Below are 17266 nucleotides of genomic sequence, written 5' to 3'. Positions count from 1 at the left end.
TTGCCTTTCAGTAATCTGTGTGTTTGTCCTCACATTGTGCATTGCATAGCTTGTAATTTTTGGGTTTTAAAGCATTTTAGCTCTCTAGTGTAGCTACGTGACATTTAAGGTTCATTTAGCTTTTTAGTGCAGTGCCCACATTTACTAATATTGCTCATGAAAACTTAATTGTCATTCATCTAGCAGTATTCTAAATGCTGAATTAGAGTTTTATGTTTCTGACACAGGACAGATAGAAATTTAATGGCATTGAGTTTGTCTATCACTAATCTCATTGGAGAGTAATTTTCAAAGCCCAGTGGTAAAAATTTCGCTTTTTGGTGTCTATTTTAGATCTAAAGGGAAGTGAGGGACAGCATTCAAAAAGGAGGCAGATTTCCTGGGAAGAGGAAATTTTAATAAATTGGAGGAAAATTGATCTTGGAAACAAAGCAAGGGTGTAAAAGAAGGAGCATCCTAGCAGTCTCAGAATATGTCCAGATCCAGTTAGAGAAGGAGAATTACTCAGCTCCAGTTCTACCTGCAAGGACTTTTTGTTTCTGAAATAACTCTTCCAAGTGCAGACACTGGTACCCAGGTGTTCACCAGCATAGGGACACAGGTATCCTTTATGCTATTCTGATTCTGTGCATCTTGGATCACTTTTAGGGCACAGAACACAGACTTTTCCTACTGATATAACAGCGGAATTAGGATTGTTTCTGGAAAAAAAATTAAATCTCCTCTGGAAAAGAAAAATACCATTACACAATCTTTCACATTCTGAAAAGCTGCTTTAATATCTACATTTACCTTAAAAAGGTGATTCTGGTAGTAATTTTAGCTTGCATTGTAAGATAAGGTGGTATCTGCTTTAAGTGCTTTTTTACTTTTATGGTTTTGTTGGTGTGCATCAGTTCATTCTGAGAATGTCTGCCAGAAGGACTCAAAGCATTTGTATAGGAAGAAAATAAATTTCAACATTAAAAAAAAATATCAGTAGAACTTAGCAGCATTGAGGTTTACATGACTGTCATATCTCAATTTTGGAACAAAGTGTTTAAAATCTGTCAAATTCCATCAGTTACTGGTGTTGTTTGTTTGGGCTGCATTCTGAACAGTCATATTTTCTCTCTAGAGAGTCAGGAGAGGCTGATGGGCTCTTACCTATCTGAAGTCGTTCTTCACAGTGAAACCAGAGAAAACTGTCTTGAAAAACAGGGACAAATTATTCACTTCTCTGTTTGTCTTATGAAACAAATTCAGCTTTACAATGGGGACAGAGTACCCCTGGGGACAGAATGAAGCAAAACCATATGGAGAATTGTATAATTCCTTTCCCCTCATAGCTACTTCACAGCAAAATTGATTTATTTTAATCCTTTTCATTTTGTCTCACAACTTTTTTCAGTTTCTTAATTACTTCCTGTGCTGTTAATACAGCTGTTTATTTCCTATCTTTAGTATTTCTGCCTTCTTCCCTGATGAATAACTGAGTGAAGCTCAATCAGGTAATTAGATTTACAGTTTAGTGAGAAAATAAAACTAGGCTTACTCTAGGGTGTGAGTTGGATCACAAGAAAGTTAAACTTTCAGAAAATTGAACCTTCCTTCAGAAAATGAAGTGTTCCAAGATAACTGATTTTAATGTAACTACATTGAAAAGAGTAGTTGCAGTCAGTGAGTTAGAAATACAGATTTTATGTAAAGAAAAGATTCAGTTGGTATTGTTTTTATGAACTTCAAGAAAGCATGTTGGCATTTGCTCTGTGTCCAGAGGAGCTGGCACTGTGGGAGACAAAGGGAATCCTTTTTTTCTATGACATTGTTATTTCACGTTGGTTTAAAGTGGCTGTAGGGTGATAATCTGAGGCAGTGCGAATCCTGGGTGATTCCCACTGAAGGCAGTTTCAGCATTTCTAGCCTGTGTGACCATCACAAATCCACAGCAGGAAAAGTGTCTGTGGTGTCCCCAGCTGGGAAAGCAGACCAGGTGAGCTAAACTTGCCTGACAGGCCAGGGAAAATTGTGTTTTGAACCTCTGTATGTGTGAAAATGTGATTGATGTGATGGTGAGGTTACAGAAGGTGAATGGGTATGGCCAAAACCAGTCACAAGAAGCATCCCTGTGGCAGCAGTTTCCTCCTATGCCTGTGTTTTCAGCACCTGATTGACTAGTCCTGCTTCCACAGCATGTGGAAATGGGAAATGACACACCACTGGGTTACATATATATAATATAGTGCTGAAATTACTCCCTTCACTAGAAAAGCAGGTTGTGCTAAGGTAATTGACATTAAATTCACTTCTGTGCATCTATAAGCACATCTGAGACTTAAACACACGGACTGGACTTTTCCAGTCCAAACTGCTAGGAAAAAAAACAGGTTAGACACTTTATAGTGCTTACATGTAACTAATATTGCTGCTTGTTTGTTTTGCTAGTGGATCCTGTGCTCTGGAGTGGTTTTTATTAGGATACTGCTGAAAGCATTCCCTGTTTGAAAATAAGATCAGATGCCCAATATTTTTGCTACCAACGGGTAGTTTCTGTCTGACCAGTTCAGGCCTGAGTGTAGTGGATTTGTTTTGTTTATTAAGATTTATTAAATTATGTAAGCAAGTTATTTGCTTTAGTCCACATGTAAAAATATTTTGATAGGAGCAAAGGATTTCTTTTCCCTCTTGAAAGCTAAATCAAAATGAAAATGACTTACGCGATTTGCTGCAGACAAACCCAGTGGTCCTGTGAAAAGTGCAGTTATTTTAACAAATCAGTCTTAATTTCAGAACTTATAATTCACTTTGACTGTTGGTTGCATCAGGTGCTCTGCACTGCCTGGTCAGGGAGTTAGGAAAATTGTTTACAGCCTTCTGTAGCCAAGGCTTAGTGTCACTACAGCTCTGCCTACCTGATTACACCCATTTCCCAGCTCTTGGGTCACGGGACACCTGACTGAGCCAGGCAAGAAGGAGAACTCAGTTGAGGAGGAATTGAGAGTCTGGAGCTGTGTCACAAGAGGAGTTGAGTGGAGACTGGATGGCAGAAGTACCTAGTGCCACATGTGAACAGACCAGCAGGAGGAAAAAAAATGGGTTCTGAACCTAAGCTGGGAAAATGGAAAACAGTTTTAAAGCAAGAGTGAAAGAAGATAACAAGGAAAATTAAAAGGCAAAAGGTCCACAGGCATATAAAATTTTAAAAAAGGACTTATTCCACTAGGTTTATTAATTAACTTGGTTTTTTTTAAAATTTCCATTTCAAAACATGACAAGGTTTTTTAAAAAGGACTTATTCCACTGGGTTTATTAATTAACTTGTTTTTTTTTAAATTTCCATTTCAAAACATGACAAGGTTTTTCTTTTCAATTCTTTTATCAGGTGCTTTTGGAAAGAAGCATTTACAACCTTCATAAAAGCAGAAAGAAGGTGGGAGTTTAAATCTGAACCAGTGACATCAGGTTATACGACTTTTCAGCATAAAAGCTAATGTAAACATTAGTTTTTCCAAATTTTCTCCATAGTTCCTAGTTTTCACATCACTTTCCAGTTCTCACTAGGTAATTTCAGAGACTGGAATAATGCAGCAGCATTATTGCTAAATGGTGAAAGGTAGGTAACCAGCCAAAATTCTCTTCCATGACAAGAAGGAATTTGAAGTTCTTGGAGGAAACACATGGAGTCCTGGTCCCAGGACTGACACAGACTGAGAGCTGCTATAGCAGGTCACAGAAAAAGAGAGTTAATTTGGGTTGGGGATGGGGTTTCCATAGATTTTGCTTTCAGTCAGTAATGTTTGCATGCTCATGATTCACAGTGCACTGCCTGAACTTACAAAGCTGCTGTGACAGCACAAGGCTCTGGTGGAAATCAGTTTAATTGAGAGCTCATCACTGACTCAGGTACCACCACCAGAACAGAGGTGATGGAATTCCTGCTCACTCCATTCTTCATGTTTACAGCTGAGGGAATGAGAAAACAGCTCCAAAGCAGCACAAGGCTCTGGTGGAAATCAATTTGAGAGCTCCTCTCTGAGTCAGGTACCACCATCAGAACAGAGGTGATGGAATTCCTGCTCGCTCCATTCTTCATGTTTACAGCTGAGGGAATGAGAAAACAGCTCCAAACCAGCAGATGTAATAAAATAATTTTGAAGGGAACACTGACTCTGCCAGCTCAGACACAATGCTGCAGATAAAACCAATGAAACCTTTGTCACACGAGTCCTTGTAGGCAGTGCAGGGTGTCACAGGGCAAAGACAATGCCTCTGAACTACAGTGAACTGAAAAAGGTCTGCTTTTATATCAGAAGTGTTATAATCCTGTCTAGTTAAACCTTTTAAGCCTTAATTTTAGGCTGTGCTAAAATGGACCTCTGACCATGCACATCCTACCTTCTGCTATTAATTCCTCCACTTAATTATATCCTCTGCCTTTATGTGTTTCTGTTTCCTGGGCTGTCAGTGTGAATGAGTCACTTTTACCATCATTGCAGTGTCACTTTAGGCCTTTTTCTAAGGATGTCTTTTTTTGGCTACTATGGGAAAGGCTAGTTTTATTTTTCTTTTTCCAGTTAGCGTGTTAGAGATAAATGCCACACTGGGGGGAAAAAAAAAAAAAGTTTGTGACTAAACATTCAGGGAACTATAAAAAGTAGTGTTGATGAGACTGCTAGGTTAAAAAACAAAAAAGAAAAAAAATAAAAGTCCTGTTTCCGAAGGCTGCAAACTGCATGAACAAGACACTCAGTTTTATATTTTTCTGGTTTTGGCAAAAAAACCTCTTGATCTTCCTTCTTTTTTTTTTTTTTGTTTTGGGTCTCAGGAGAAAAAAGTCTTGGCTATAAGGCCAGGTAGTAAGGATTTGTTACTGGGAGCTTCCTTGATTGCTTGTGGTCTGCCTTGGCTACCTGTATTTCAGCCTGAGGGGAGCTAATGGCACTAAATGAAAGCGTTTAATTAAATCAGTAAGTAAATCACTGCCAATTATTACCCACAGACCTTTGATCTCCTTTGTCAAGTAACATTCTTGTTGTCTGTTAAAAAATGCCTCATTAAAAGGTGAGCAGTTTGGGAGCAGTAGAATGCCAGGTCCTAAGAAATTGTCTGTATGAAATCTAAGTTAATGACGCGATCATGTAGAATATTAATGCTGGACTGACACCTGGCTGTCCTAAGCTATAATCCTGCTGGAGGAAAAGGCTTTATTTACTCTCAGAAATTTTTACAATATAGCTGAAATTATCAGACAGTTAAACATGACCTATTTAAAATTGAAACATTTCCTATTTTTCTCACGACATTTTTTCACTGATGCATTTGATATTTTACTGCGCCAAATATCATAGATGAAGTATTTTGAATTTTGTACTCCATAAAAATAACAACAAAAAAAACCCCAAAAAACCAGAGTGCTTAAAAAAATACACCAATATCATAAGAGGCTTACAGCTTTAAAGTTCTGTTACTGGGTAGCTGAAAACTTGGAATTTTTCTAGAGGGTTTGGGTTTTAATTGAAAATCCAGTGCCAAGTACACTTTGATCTGGGATTTCATTCTTCCTTCAGGAATAATAAGAAATAATTAAACTACGGAAGGATTTAAGCATTTTATTACCAAAACCTTCACCCCACTCATCCCACCTCCACCCAAACCTGACCCAATGTTCTGGGACTGCGTGACCTGCTGGGAAGGGTGGCAGGAAGATAAAGAAGGCTGTGTTTGCTCAGGAGCCTTTGCAGCAAGGCAGATATGCTGCTGCACAGCCTGCATTGTTCCTGTTGGGAACTGGCCCAGGCATGGAGATGCCCAGCTTTTGACACAGCTCTGACCCTTCCTTTAAGGGAAATGTAGGAGTTGAGTGGAAGAATAGAAATACTGTGCCCTGGGAAGGGTTTTTTTCTCTGTACAAATGCAGTAATTTGTCCTCATAAACACACAGTGACAATGCTGTGTGGTAGCTCATGATACACAGAATTCTATTTCCAAATGGAAAAAATATAGGAACTTATAAGGATTTCCATATCTGCCTGATTGCCTGTGTTCTGCTTGGGGAAAAGCTTTTGAGAATAGGGGATAACTGACTAAAAACTGATTACTAAATTTTGCAATCTAAATCGATACTCTGCGGACTAGAAGGAGGAACCAAAGCTTCAATTTAAGTAATAAAAACCCAAACTCAAATAGAGTTTTGCTGAACTAGTGAGAGTTTTGATGGCATGTTTGGAAAAAGTCAAACATGGAAAATGAGGGCTCAGGGACAAACATGGAATTAATCCATGGGTTGTGGATAATTAGCAAGATCCTTTATGAAGAGCCACAATTGTGCCAGTGATTACTTCTAAGGAAAACAATGTGCTAGAAATTTGTTCTTTCCTGTGTAATTTCAAAAACAATAACTGCATTTTGTAATTTTTTATTCCAGTGACCTCACTGGAGCCAGGCAGTTTGAAAATTATTACTTTATATCTAAGTATCAAATCTGAATATTTGAAGGTATTTCTGCTTTACGTGAGCCTAGACAATGTCAAACTATCACCAGCTTTGTTTATATTGTAGTGCTAATTGTCTGTGCAGTTCTTTGATTTTTTTTACTTGATGTTTCTCCCCATATAATTTTTATTAGTTGTGGATTTATTTTAATTTTAGTTGATGTCAAACTATCATCAATCAGATGTCTCTCAAATCACAAAGACAGTCTTGGACAACTTCAGGTTACCATGTACAGAGTTACTTTCTATTTTAAAGCATGACTGGACTTTTTATCAGGGGTGGATTTGTTGTGACTTTTTTTTTTTCAACCTTTGGGAAAAAATGCATAATTACTCCATGATCAGGTGCTATAAAACTTTATATATAAGGATTGTAAAACTGGAGTTCCAGTTAGAATTATGATGAAAGAGGCTACTTTTGTTTCTTTGAAAAATGCTTTTGCTCATTTTTCTATTTACAGAATACTTCAAAAGTTGTGCATTGGTTTTTAATCCAAGAGAGGTTATTCCATCTCTGCTAGAAAACAATTTCTGAATTTGTTCACAGAATTAAAGAATCTTTGAGGAAAGATTTTAAAATCACGATTAAAAGCACAAAATGAGATCTGTATTAGTTTGCAAAATGTTTTGCCAAACTGTATGTGGAAAAAGCCTTTTATCTGTTGCTGTAGAAGTTAAGCTTAATAATTGAGTCTAGAAGGACTCAAAGACATGCAATTTTTTGTTTGTTTTGGCAGGAACGCATCATGATGTGGAATTTACCATGGTCATATTTTTTGGCTCAAGTAAAAATTCCCTTACAACCAAAATTTTTGTTCCATTAGAAAGAGAAAAAAGGAAGTCTCAGTGTTTTTCACAACATTACATACTGAAGCCTTCTAAAGGGCATTGTCAAATTAAGGATTACCTAAATAGTTAGGGCTGCTCATGATTTCACCAAGAATTTTTTTTAAGAATTAATTTCCTTTTTATTATATGCTGCAAGCTGGGAAAACACTGAGTATTCAAGAGGGAAAAATTGGTAAGTTTTCTAGAGAGAAATGAGAATTGTGGCTCTGATTTGGTGAAGACCATGCTGTCTTCACAGGCATGTAAACAAATACACTCAAGACCAAACTGTCTGAAGTCTAGGAACTTCCTAGCCCTCAGATTTTTAGGTTATATTTACTTAATATTAATTAACATAGTGAATAGAAATTCAGTAATGTACTTGACAAGAAGAGGGTAGGGAACTACACTCTATTCCCTATTATTTGTTGATAACAAAGATATTGGGTCTGTTTTCTAGTTAAAATCCAGAGATCCTTAAGGAACTTTTAGTTAGTTGGACAATATGATTCCAAAAAGTTACAGCAAAAGTTTTCTGGATTTATTTTCGGCTGTATGCATAACCTCATCTTTAACAACCTGAATATGACAGCTGCCGTGGAACACAAGTTTTTCTTCTGTCAGTGATTGCACTGATTCAAAGTGAAAAATAGCCGTGAACTTAAGTTCTCAGTATTAAAGAGATGCACAAGATAGTACATACTGGTTAAAGCTCTGAAGACCATGCTGCAGAAAAGTTGACTGACTCTTCTGAAATGCAGCTTAAGAGTCTGGGAACATGGTAATTACAAATTGATTAAATTTTTGTTAAAAATACCGTGGCAATGAATCTAGGCTCTGCCAGTGGAGAAAAACTTATTTACAATAATTTGACTTGGCAGGCAATGCTACATAATGTAATTAATGCCAGGACATTAAAAGTACCAAGTGTTACATTTTGTGTCATGATGTGCTCCAGGAGGTGATTTCAGCTGGGGCTTGGGATGAAAGCAATGGCACTGCTTCTAACCTGGACTGGAGATGGGATAGGAGACTTGCAAACTGCTGAGCACAATTGCAACCCTTGTCTTGTGTTTCATTGTGCTTACAAGAGGATTATCCTAAAAGAGCTCACGTTGTCTCCAAAGCTCCCATTTTGTGTCTCTGCTCACAGGGCTGTGCACTGCCCCACTTATGACTTCTGCAGAGTGCTCCAGGAACCTCACTGAGTTTGTCAATTGTTTTTATGTCATACAGGGAAGATGAAGGGAAGAAAGAAGGGACGCTCCTCATCTTCACCCTTTATCTTGCTGCTCTTCTGTATCACCGGGCACACAACTGCTGAGCTGGATGGCAGCAAAGAAGAGCAAGTTGTGGGTAAGAGATCCTAGAAAACACCTAAAATTCAACCAACAAAAACCACTCAAACCCCACTACGTTAAAATGCACTGCAGATGTAATTCTGTACTTGAGAACTTTTGTGGGAAACTTTGGAAATCGGGAATAAGCTAAAAATAGTGTCTAACTATGAGAGAGATGTTCATAATTATCTATTAAGCTTTAGCAGAATTGCCTTCTGCTGGAGCTTCTGTTTCCCAAGCTATTTGGAACATCTAATCCTAATCAAACACTGGCTTAGATGGCAAGATGATTCCTTTAATGCTCTGTGTTAGGAGCGTGGAAAAGTTCAATGTTCAGGCAAGGAAATATAGAGCTGGTTAACTCATACTTTATTACCTCACACAGAAGAAGCAAAAATATGATTAATACCACTATAGATTGATGTTGCTCTGTTCCACGCACAGATCTCTTGAGTCAGTCAGTTTGCAAAGTTGGATTAAAAGATGATACAATTTCAGTCCTGGTAGTTTTCCTGAGCCTTAATGAAGGTCTTAGTATTGCCCAAGTGATTTGATATCACTGAATAAATAAAGGAGTTGGACTTGATCCTTGTTAATCCCTTCCAACTCAGGATATTCTACAATTCTATGACTAAAAACTCAGCAGTTGAAAATTTTTGTTGGAAAAGCAGTGTGACTGTTAGAAATGGGGATGTTCATGATTTTTCACCATGGTAAGATCATTGTTTACTTCACTGAAATTAAGATCTATCACAATTCTAGACTGGATGTCATTGTGAAGGGTATTCCAATTTCTTCCCAAACAATTCTGAGAAAGATGAGGGAAAAATACACTGCTGGGTCCTCATTAAAATATTCCTTTTTCCTTTGAGGAAGTGACTTGAAAATGTGATCACTTCCCTAAGCTGCAGAGGACTCTGAAGTGGAGACTTTTGTTTGACAAGTCTGATTTTGAAGTGCAAATGAAAGTGCAGCTAAGGGGAACATTTTTGTTATGTTTTGTCTTATTTCCATCCAGATTATTGCTCTCTATCAGACTTTGGCAGCAGTGTTCTTTGAGACAGAAATAGTAGCTGTGCACAGTCATGGCTATGCTGAGATGGGGCCGTGTCACAATTAGTCACTACAATTTAATATATATGCTGTTCCAGGTTAAGTGTATGACTAGAATGGCTGTGTAGTAAAGACTGGTTCATGCAGAATAAACTTGTTTCTTTTAAACTCTGAAGTACAAAAATGCCCTTTTTGTTTGAGGGCAAAGTCACGTTTATCTTTGCCCCGCAGCTCTTAGTGCTGTGTAACTTCTTAGCCAAGCTTGCAGGTCGTGAAGGCCAAACCAGCTTGAACCATTTGTCACCAAAACAAGAAATCTGATGGCTTAATTTTTTTCCTCTATTTGCTTTGTTAATAAAAGAAAATAAGTAAATAATCTCAAGGAAATTAAATAGTCATTTTACTGGGGATTATTTTCTCATTGGTTATTTTGCAACTGGTTACTTAGGATTATGTGACCACTAAGTGATTTAGTATGAGAAACAATTCTGAACTGCTGGCTTTAATTCTGAAGTAAAAACCCATCAGACGTGAGGCTTAGATATTAAACTAGGATCCTGTTTTTGTGTTGTGACTACTGAGGACTCAGTTGCAGTGTTTACAATAAAAAAGCTTTTGCTGTACTGTTTTCACTAAATATTTAGATTGTTGCTAATTAAAACTTTATTTGTGGTTACTCAAGATTTAACTTCTGGACTCAGATTTAAATGTTGAAACTTTGTGGGCTGCAATATCATTGATCACATTTATTTTTGAAGTTAGATAATTATAAAGCAATAACACTTTTACCCCAGCATTCCATAAATTTCAGGTATTAAAGGATAAAATTAATTGTGTGCATCTATTATTTTTAATGTCATACTTTTGCATCACATTGAGTGCAAGTGCTTCTATGTGAATTTGAGAGGTGGGGTTTTGTCTATTTTAATTACAGTAATAATCACAATTGCAGGGTCAAGCCCAATGTAATAAAAATATTTTTAATTTGTTCTCTTCCAGCAAAATCTGTCATTTTCCCATCAATAGATAAGTGTAATAACAAAAATGAAAGGTATAAAAATAACCAGGTTCTACATATTGTTCATTAATCCCTTATGTGGTGGGCAGCACTTTAGCTGATGTTCCAAAGCCTGAAGAAAATGACTCACAAATTGAATGTGCTTTTTATTCATATGTGATAGCTTGCCAAGAATAAATGTGCCTGCCTATAAAAAAATGCAGGAAACACAGGGTAGGAAGAGCACTGAAGAGGGTGTGGGTGGGAAGCTGTCAAATTGACAAAGATGGAGAGAAAAGAAACAGCTATTCATTAGTGACAAGGTGCTTAGTATTGATACCACTTATCAAACGGAGACACTGCCAAGGAAGGCTGGAAAGATGACAGCATATCTTTATAATTAAGGATAACCATGGAAAATCTCATACAGTTAAGAACACATAACCTAAGCAAACTAAAACAAAGTATTTTAATATAAAAATTCAAAAATATTCGTGTTCTTTATTCTCCCAATTCATATCTCTCTGTTCTGAAAAGCATCTCCTCCATAATGCTTACGCATATTTATTGTGCTGCAAGTGTATAGAAATCAGTTCATTTTCTAATTAAAATGAGGTCTTTGTATCAAGCAGCCCTGCAGATTATCCAGGAGAGTCTGAAAGCCAAATTAGAGTCTTTTGTTATGCCTACATCCAGAGGAAAGGTATTGTTTTCACTTGTACTGATGTGAGAGGATTATTCACCACTCCTGCTTTTGTAACACTGCCCTGCTTTCTAGTGAAGTGATAACAGAGCCCTGCCTGAATCACCCACATCCCCTGTGCTCAGGGCTGGCTGCAGCTCTTTAGAGCTCTCTCAGTGAAATGACTGCCCTGAAATGAGGAGTGGTGTCCACGCTGTCCCCTTGAGTGGCAAAAGTTGTCATGGGAGCGACAACAAAGGTGAGAGGGGCTGTGCTGTAGAGGAACAGTCCTGGCCCCATCGTGTTTGGCAGCTGCAAAAAGCAGGAAGGCTGAAGGACTGGAGGAAGAAAGTACTGGCAAAAAACACCTGCAAGGAGCTCATTCTCATTGTCAGCCATTTCTTGGGAACTGTCCCCTTGAGTGGCAAAAGTTGCCATGGCTGAAGGACTGGAGGAAGAAAGTAATGGCAAAAAACACCTGCAAGGAGCTCATTCTCATTGTCAGCCATTTCTTGGGCATTACTTTGGTCTTAACACAGACTAGGGAGTGCAGTGACTGTTGAACACAGCAATGGGTATTTAGTGCTCATGTTGTGTATGTAAGGAAGTCATTAGATTAAAAAGTTGGGGAGGAAAAAAGGGAGAGGTGATGAGCAATGGGTGTTTAGTGCTCATGTTGCTCTGATGTAAGGAAGTCATTAGATCAAAAAGTTGGGGAGGAAAAAAGGGAGAGGTGATTTTGCTGGGGGTTTTTTCAGTTTTAGTATGGGAAGTAATAATTTCTGCGTGACAGTGAACACCATCTCTAATCATTATTTTATGTATTTATAACAAAATGCCTTGGTCTAGGCTAGTACAGTCTGACAATTATACAGGAATTCTTTATATATTTGGACCAGATGTCTAAATTGGATGAGTAATAAATATCCAACAGAACCAGATCTAATGTGGGGGGTTTAAACTAATTTTTTTTTCAATGATAAATGCAATATGTTGCACTTAAGAAGGAGAATTAAGGCAATTATCAATACAAGATGGAAAATCCATGTTCAAGCACCTCTATAACAAGGTTCTATTTGCTGGAAAGTCAATGGAAGTTACAGAGCATCACAAAATTAATTCAATGTTAAAGTGATTAGTGTTAAACTCAATGTCCAAAGGCAAGTGATTTTGTGTTGGATTATGGAAAATCCCAAAGGTTGATTATTCCACTGTGTTTGCCACTAGTAATGTGTCAGGTAGGGGATTATATTCAACTCTCAGCAGCACATTTTACCAGGAACACAGACTAATGTGAATCATCCAAATAAGAGTTATGAGAGGATTAAAAAGCAAGGCCAAGAAAAAGATGAGAAGAAAAGAGTTTATTTAGTATGGAGATAATGAAGAGGAAACAAAATCCTTTAATAAAAAGAGAGTAGACAGAGGTTTGGGGTACAGAAGTGATGCAGTGAGTGCAGGGCAGCTGCTGCACCACCAAGGCTTCAAGCAGCCAGGGAAGCAATTGAACTTGGAGAGTTCAAAATCAAGGTTGAGAGTGCAGGAAACAACTTTCTCTCTTTCAGCAGCCTTGAATTACAAGACATGAATGGTAGATTGGAAAATTGAAACTGATTTACCATGTGTGTATATAAATGGGTTTAAATTATTTTGTCTATGTATGAAGGAAGTAAAAATTATTTATTATATAATCAAGAATATTCAGGCAGTATATTACCAAAAAAAAGGGGCTGTCTTACAAAGAGAGTGAAATCTAGAACTGGCTGCTTCAGATTGCTTGCAATTTTACTTCACTTGGATGAGAAACTCCATTAACATTCATTCAAGTGTTATCTTCCTCTGTTTCTGCTGAGGAATTTTCACTGAATTTCCTGACAGACATCTTCACTAAATGTCATATCCTGTGCTTTTCACACAGCACCTAAAATGTAGTAACACTTTGTCCCACTGTTCAAGAGCAGAGGATGAGTCCTTACACTAAGAATTCATTTTGTCAAGGTATATTCCACAAATGAAATGGGTACAGGAGGATGTGGGTCTATGGGCAAGTACTTCTGCTTGCCTTCTCATCAGCTGCTCTAATCTAAGAAGGAAAGCTAATTTTATATCATCTGTGTGAGTTAAGTGCTCCCAGGTGTACAATAATGGGGAAGAATTCTTTCTCTGTTTCCAGACAGAAGAATGATTCACTTCCGACCAATCCCTTGGAGACCTCTTTCTTCAGAGTCACTTGGTTGCTGTTTGGAGTTGGAGGGTTTGGCCCCTGGGGCTTTGACAGGGTACAGATTTTACTCAAACTATGGCAGCTTTCTAGCATTCCTAGGAAGCTGAGCGATTGCCAAGAAGTGTGACACAGTTAGTCATTATGTTCTCAGCAGATGTCAGGACATCTGACAGTGGTTAACAGCATCCCTGTGACTGCAGGGGAAAGGCCTCAGGAGGTAACCAAAACAACATTGTTCCGTGGGTCTGCTAGGAAGTGGGCTAGGAGTGGAGAGCAAAAAATTCCCAGGATGAACTCTGCTAAGCCATTTGTTCGTCCTCTTGGTGTAGTTTTGCAACAATGCTTGCATGCTGTTTTTGTTTGGATAGCCCACCACATTGGGGTGGTGCAATGCAGCAAGAAAATGAGCTGACATAACCATGTGTCTGAAATTTCAGTGGTTAAGAAACCTGGGAAGTTTTCACAACCTTTTGTAGCCTGGACTGGATCACCGGCAGAGGTCACAGAGGGGATCTCATTTCAGGGGTGCCAAGAAAATGACGTGTTCATAACCCAGCTGCCAGCCCTCACCCCGAGCCCTTCTGAGTTGGATTGCTTTCTGTGGAGCTCTGAGTGTTTGATTTTAACATTTCAGGAGTGAGTTCATAACTTACTGAAAACTTTGGTGTTTTGAAGACATTTTTTCCCTGGTACTGAGCAGGGGAAATCCAAAATTTCAATTTGCAATGCAGTATCCTCTCAACTTTTTAAGTTGAGCCTTTTTAAGCCCCTTCCAAAGGATTTCCAAGCCTTTTGGAGAACTTGAGAACCTTTGAAGTCCAACTTGACATTTATTGTGACTTCTAAATCTTTGTGGGCTCAGGAAGACCCAGCTAATGAAACGGGAAAGAAAAAACATTCTGAAACCTTGTTTGGCAAGATGAGCTTCACAGCAAATTTAGCAAATCTAACATCTCTTATAATTAATAATTTTATTTCATCAGTATTTCCTATTGTATGGTCTTCAATAGTATTTTCAAATCTATATACCCAATTTCAAAATCTGAAAATGTACTTTTGTCAATATGGCTTAAGTCACAAACCAATTTGGGGACTGAATATTTAAATAGAATTTTGAAATTAGTCCTTTTTATATGCATTTTAACATCAGATGGTCTACTTTTAGAAGATCTAATTGTGTGCTATAATTGTTCTGTTGGTAGTAGTCATGTAACAGAGGTTGTTAGATTTTCAAGGACTTAAATGTTATTCTAGAAAATATTTTAGTCCTGAAATTTGTTTCTTTTCTGTGAGTTTGATAGTTATAATCAAATGGAATAAAACAGTAAACTTCCATAGAACTCAGTACTTCTGAGGATTTATCTCATCTCTTAGAATTTAATTCAAAGATAGTATAATAAGGTAAATTTTAGATACCAAAAATTCCCTTTTAACCATGTCATAAAGACTGGTTTTTGTGGATTCTTTTAAATAAAACTGGAAACTTAAACTAGTCAGAGTAGGAATCTATGATGGTTACATGATCATGTAAACTCTTTTTTTTGCCTCCTTCCTGGGTCACTGCAAAGAGCACAGATAGATATGTTTGCTTAAATATTCTGAGACATCAATGTTTTAATTAGCTGTAGGACAATGAATGAAAAACCTTAGGTCTGTTCTTCTGGCTCCTATAGCAAGCACACAAGCTCTGTAGAACTTTCAAAATCCTCTAGGGTGAAATACTGTCTTGGAATAGTAAAACAGAAAAATATAGTAAACCATATATTTGTAAGGGAACAGTATCAGGAACTGGATTGTTGGTCAGAATTTCCTTATAGACATTGACAGGGTGAAATTTTGCTAGTGTTCTTCACAATGTATATGAAAATTAATATAGAATTCCCTGACCTAATATATATTGAAAGACAGAAATTGCACAATTTGAAAATGTTCAGCTTTTTTTTGCCTTGACTTTCTAGTTGTTTGTTGTCGAAAGCTGTAATGAAAGAACAGTGAGATGAAGGGAAAAGGAGTCTGGTGCCGTCAGTGGTGCCAGCAGGGTTTGTGTCCCAGTCAAATGCCATCTGACAGGAGAGGGATGCCCTCTGCAGGCCTCTGGCCATCCCACACTGTTCCTTGACAGATCATTTAGAGCCAAGTTCTCTGGGAGCCGTGCATGGAAAAGAGCCCAAGCAAACCTTTCTGCCCTGGTGGTCTTGGTGTGTTTTTGTTATTCAGCATTGCACCCCAGCTCCTGTGACTAAGCCACGCTCCATGGCTGTTTAGAGGTTTGTGATGAGGAGTTGAAGTTTATACTATGAGCTGTTTTGGTGGAAAATTGAAGCCACACATTTGAATTGATCGAATGGAATTCGTGTTCCAATGCAGATGATGTTTTTCTTCTCACATCTGTTCGGTGTGTTGGGAGCTTTGCAGACAGATGCGTGCAGTGCCTCTCCAGCAGAGCACACGAGCAGCCTCATCTGGGAGTTACACTGTGCAGTGTGCAGCAAACTAACTCAGCTGTTCTGCTCCTCCTCTGTGTTCCAGGTGCTGGCTTGCCTCCGCTGAAGCTGGTGCACTCGTTCTGTGCCATGAAAGCAGACGAGGGCCCGTGCAAAGCCATCCACATCCGCTATTTCTTCAACATCAAAAGCCGCAAGTGTGAAGTGTTTGAATATGGTGGATGCCATGGCAATGAGAACAACTTCCCAACGCTGGAGGAATGCCAGGAGAAGTGTGTGGCAAAAGGCCAGTACCCATTCTCTCACCCTCCTACCAAGTCCTCATTTGCATCTGTTATTGCTCATTCACATACCACTTGAATTTGGGAAGTTCCCTCCTCGGTTCCTATTAATACAGAAATATGATTCCTCTAATCGTGTTCCCAAGTAGGTTGTACTCATCTGAATTACTTTACATGGTGCAAGCAGACATTCTGGGTGTGGAAAGACAGGTAGGTTTTGTAGTGTACGTGTGGAATAGAGACACCAATGCAAGGAATCTTATTTTCTAGCTAGAGCCCTGTTTTGGATGAATTCGGAAATGAAATGGATTTTGAGGCTGGGCTAAGCTGGTGGGTAGCAAAGATGTTTTTTATTGCTTTCAGAGTGTCTAACGCCAGTTTTGAACCCAGGTTTGTCCTTTACTTGAGAAGCTGAAGTTGTCCAAAATTTTGGCCATCATCTGTGTTTCAGCATAATTACTACTACAGTAGTAAATAATTCTCATTAAAAATGTCAGGCATTTTTCAGCTTTGTTTTGTTGAAATCTCCTCTGTTAATAATTGGAAATAAGAAAATGGGATCTAACATGATACACAGCACAATGTGCACCCAGGGCTTTGTGAATGCTGGTTTTGCTATTAAAATTCATCCTTGTAATTAAGGTTTTCAGCACTGTACATATTCTTCACACAACTGGATGAAAATTAAAAGACTTGTATCCTCTAGGATTAGCATAGGCCTCTTGCAAGCACAGGCAATTCTCATAGGTTACAAAAAATACTTCCAGGAAATTTTGGATTAGAAAATTTATTTCAGAAGCTCCTATTTGGGTTTTCTGACCAAACCTGACAGCATATGTGACAAGGTAATTTATAACTTCAGATTTTGTCTGGCAACAAATATAGATGTCTCATATCTATTTTTCCATGCCTTCTAGAATTTATGTCTACATAGTGTTTAGATCAGG

At 38.1% G+C, this 17266-nt stretch overlaps 1 protein-coding gene across 6 annotated transcripts in view; it reads left to right on the top strand.

Annotated features, from left to right (window-relative positions):
* TFPI (tissue factor pathway inhibitor) overlaps window positions 1-17266 on the top strand; it is a 65232-nt gene that overhangs the window by 31272 nt on the left and 16694 nt on the right. For 4 of the 6 annotated variants that reach the window (XM_039728757.1, XM_039728763.1, XM_039728762.1 and 1 more), the window contains 2 exons: window positions 8535-8654; window positions 16124-16324. In XM_039728757.1, coding sequence (XP_039584691.1) covers window positions 8535-8654; window positions 16124-16324 — 321 coding nt within the window. The other 2 variants (XM_039728758.1, XM_039728760.1) reach the window with 2 other exon arrangements.

Source organism: Passer montanus, unplaced genomic scaffold (assembly GCF_014805655.1).
Source record: "Passer montanus isolate IOZ18808 unplaced genomic scaffold, ASM1480565v1 scaffold66, whole genome shotgun sequence".
In the NCBI taxonomy this organism is placed as follows: Eukaryota; Metazoa; Chordata; class Aves; order Passeriformes; family Passeridae; genus Passer; species Passer montanus.
Note: the sequence above shows the minus strand (reverse complement) of the source record. Positions and strands in the feature narration are given on the sequence as shown.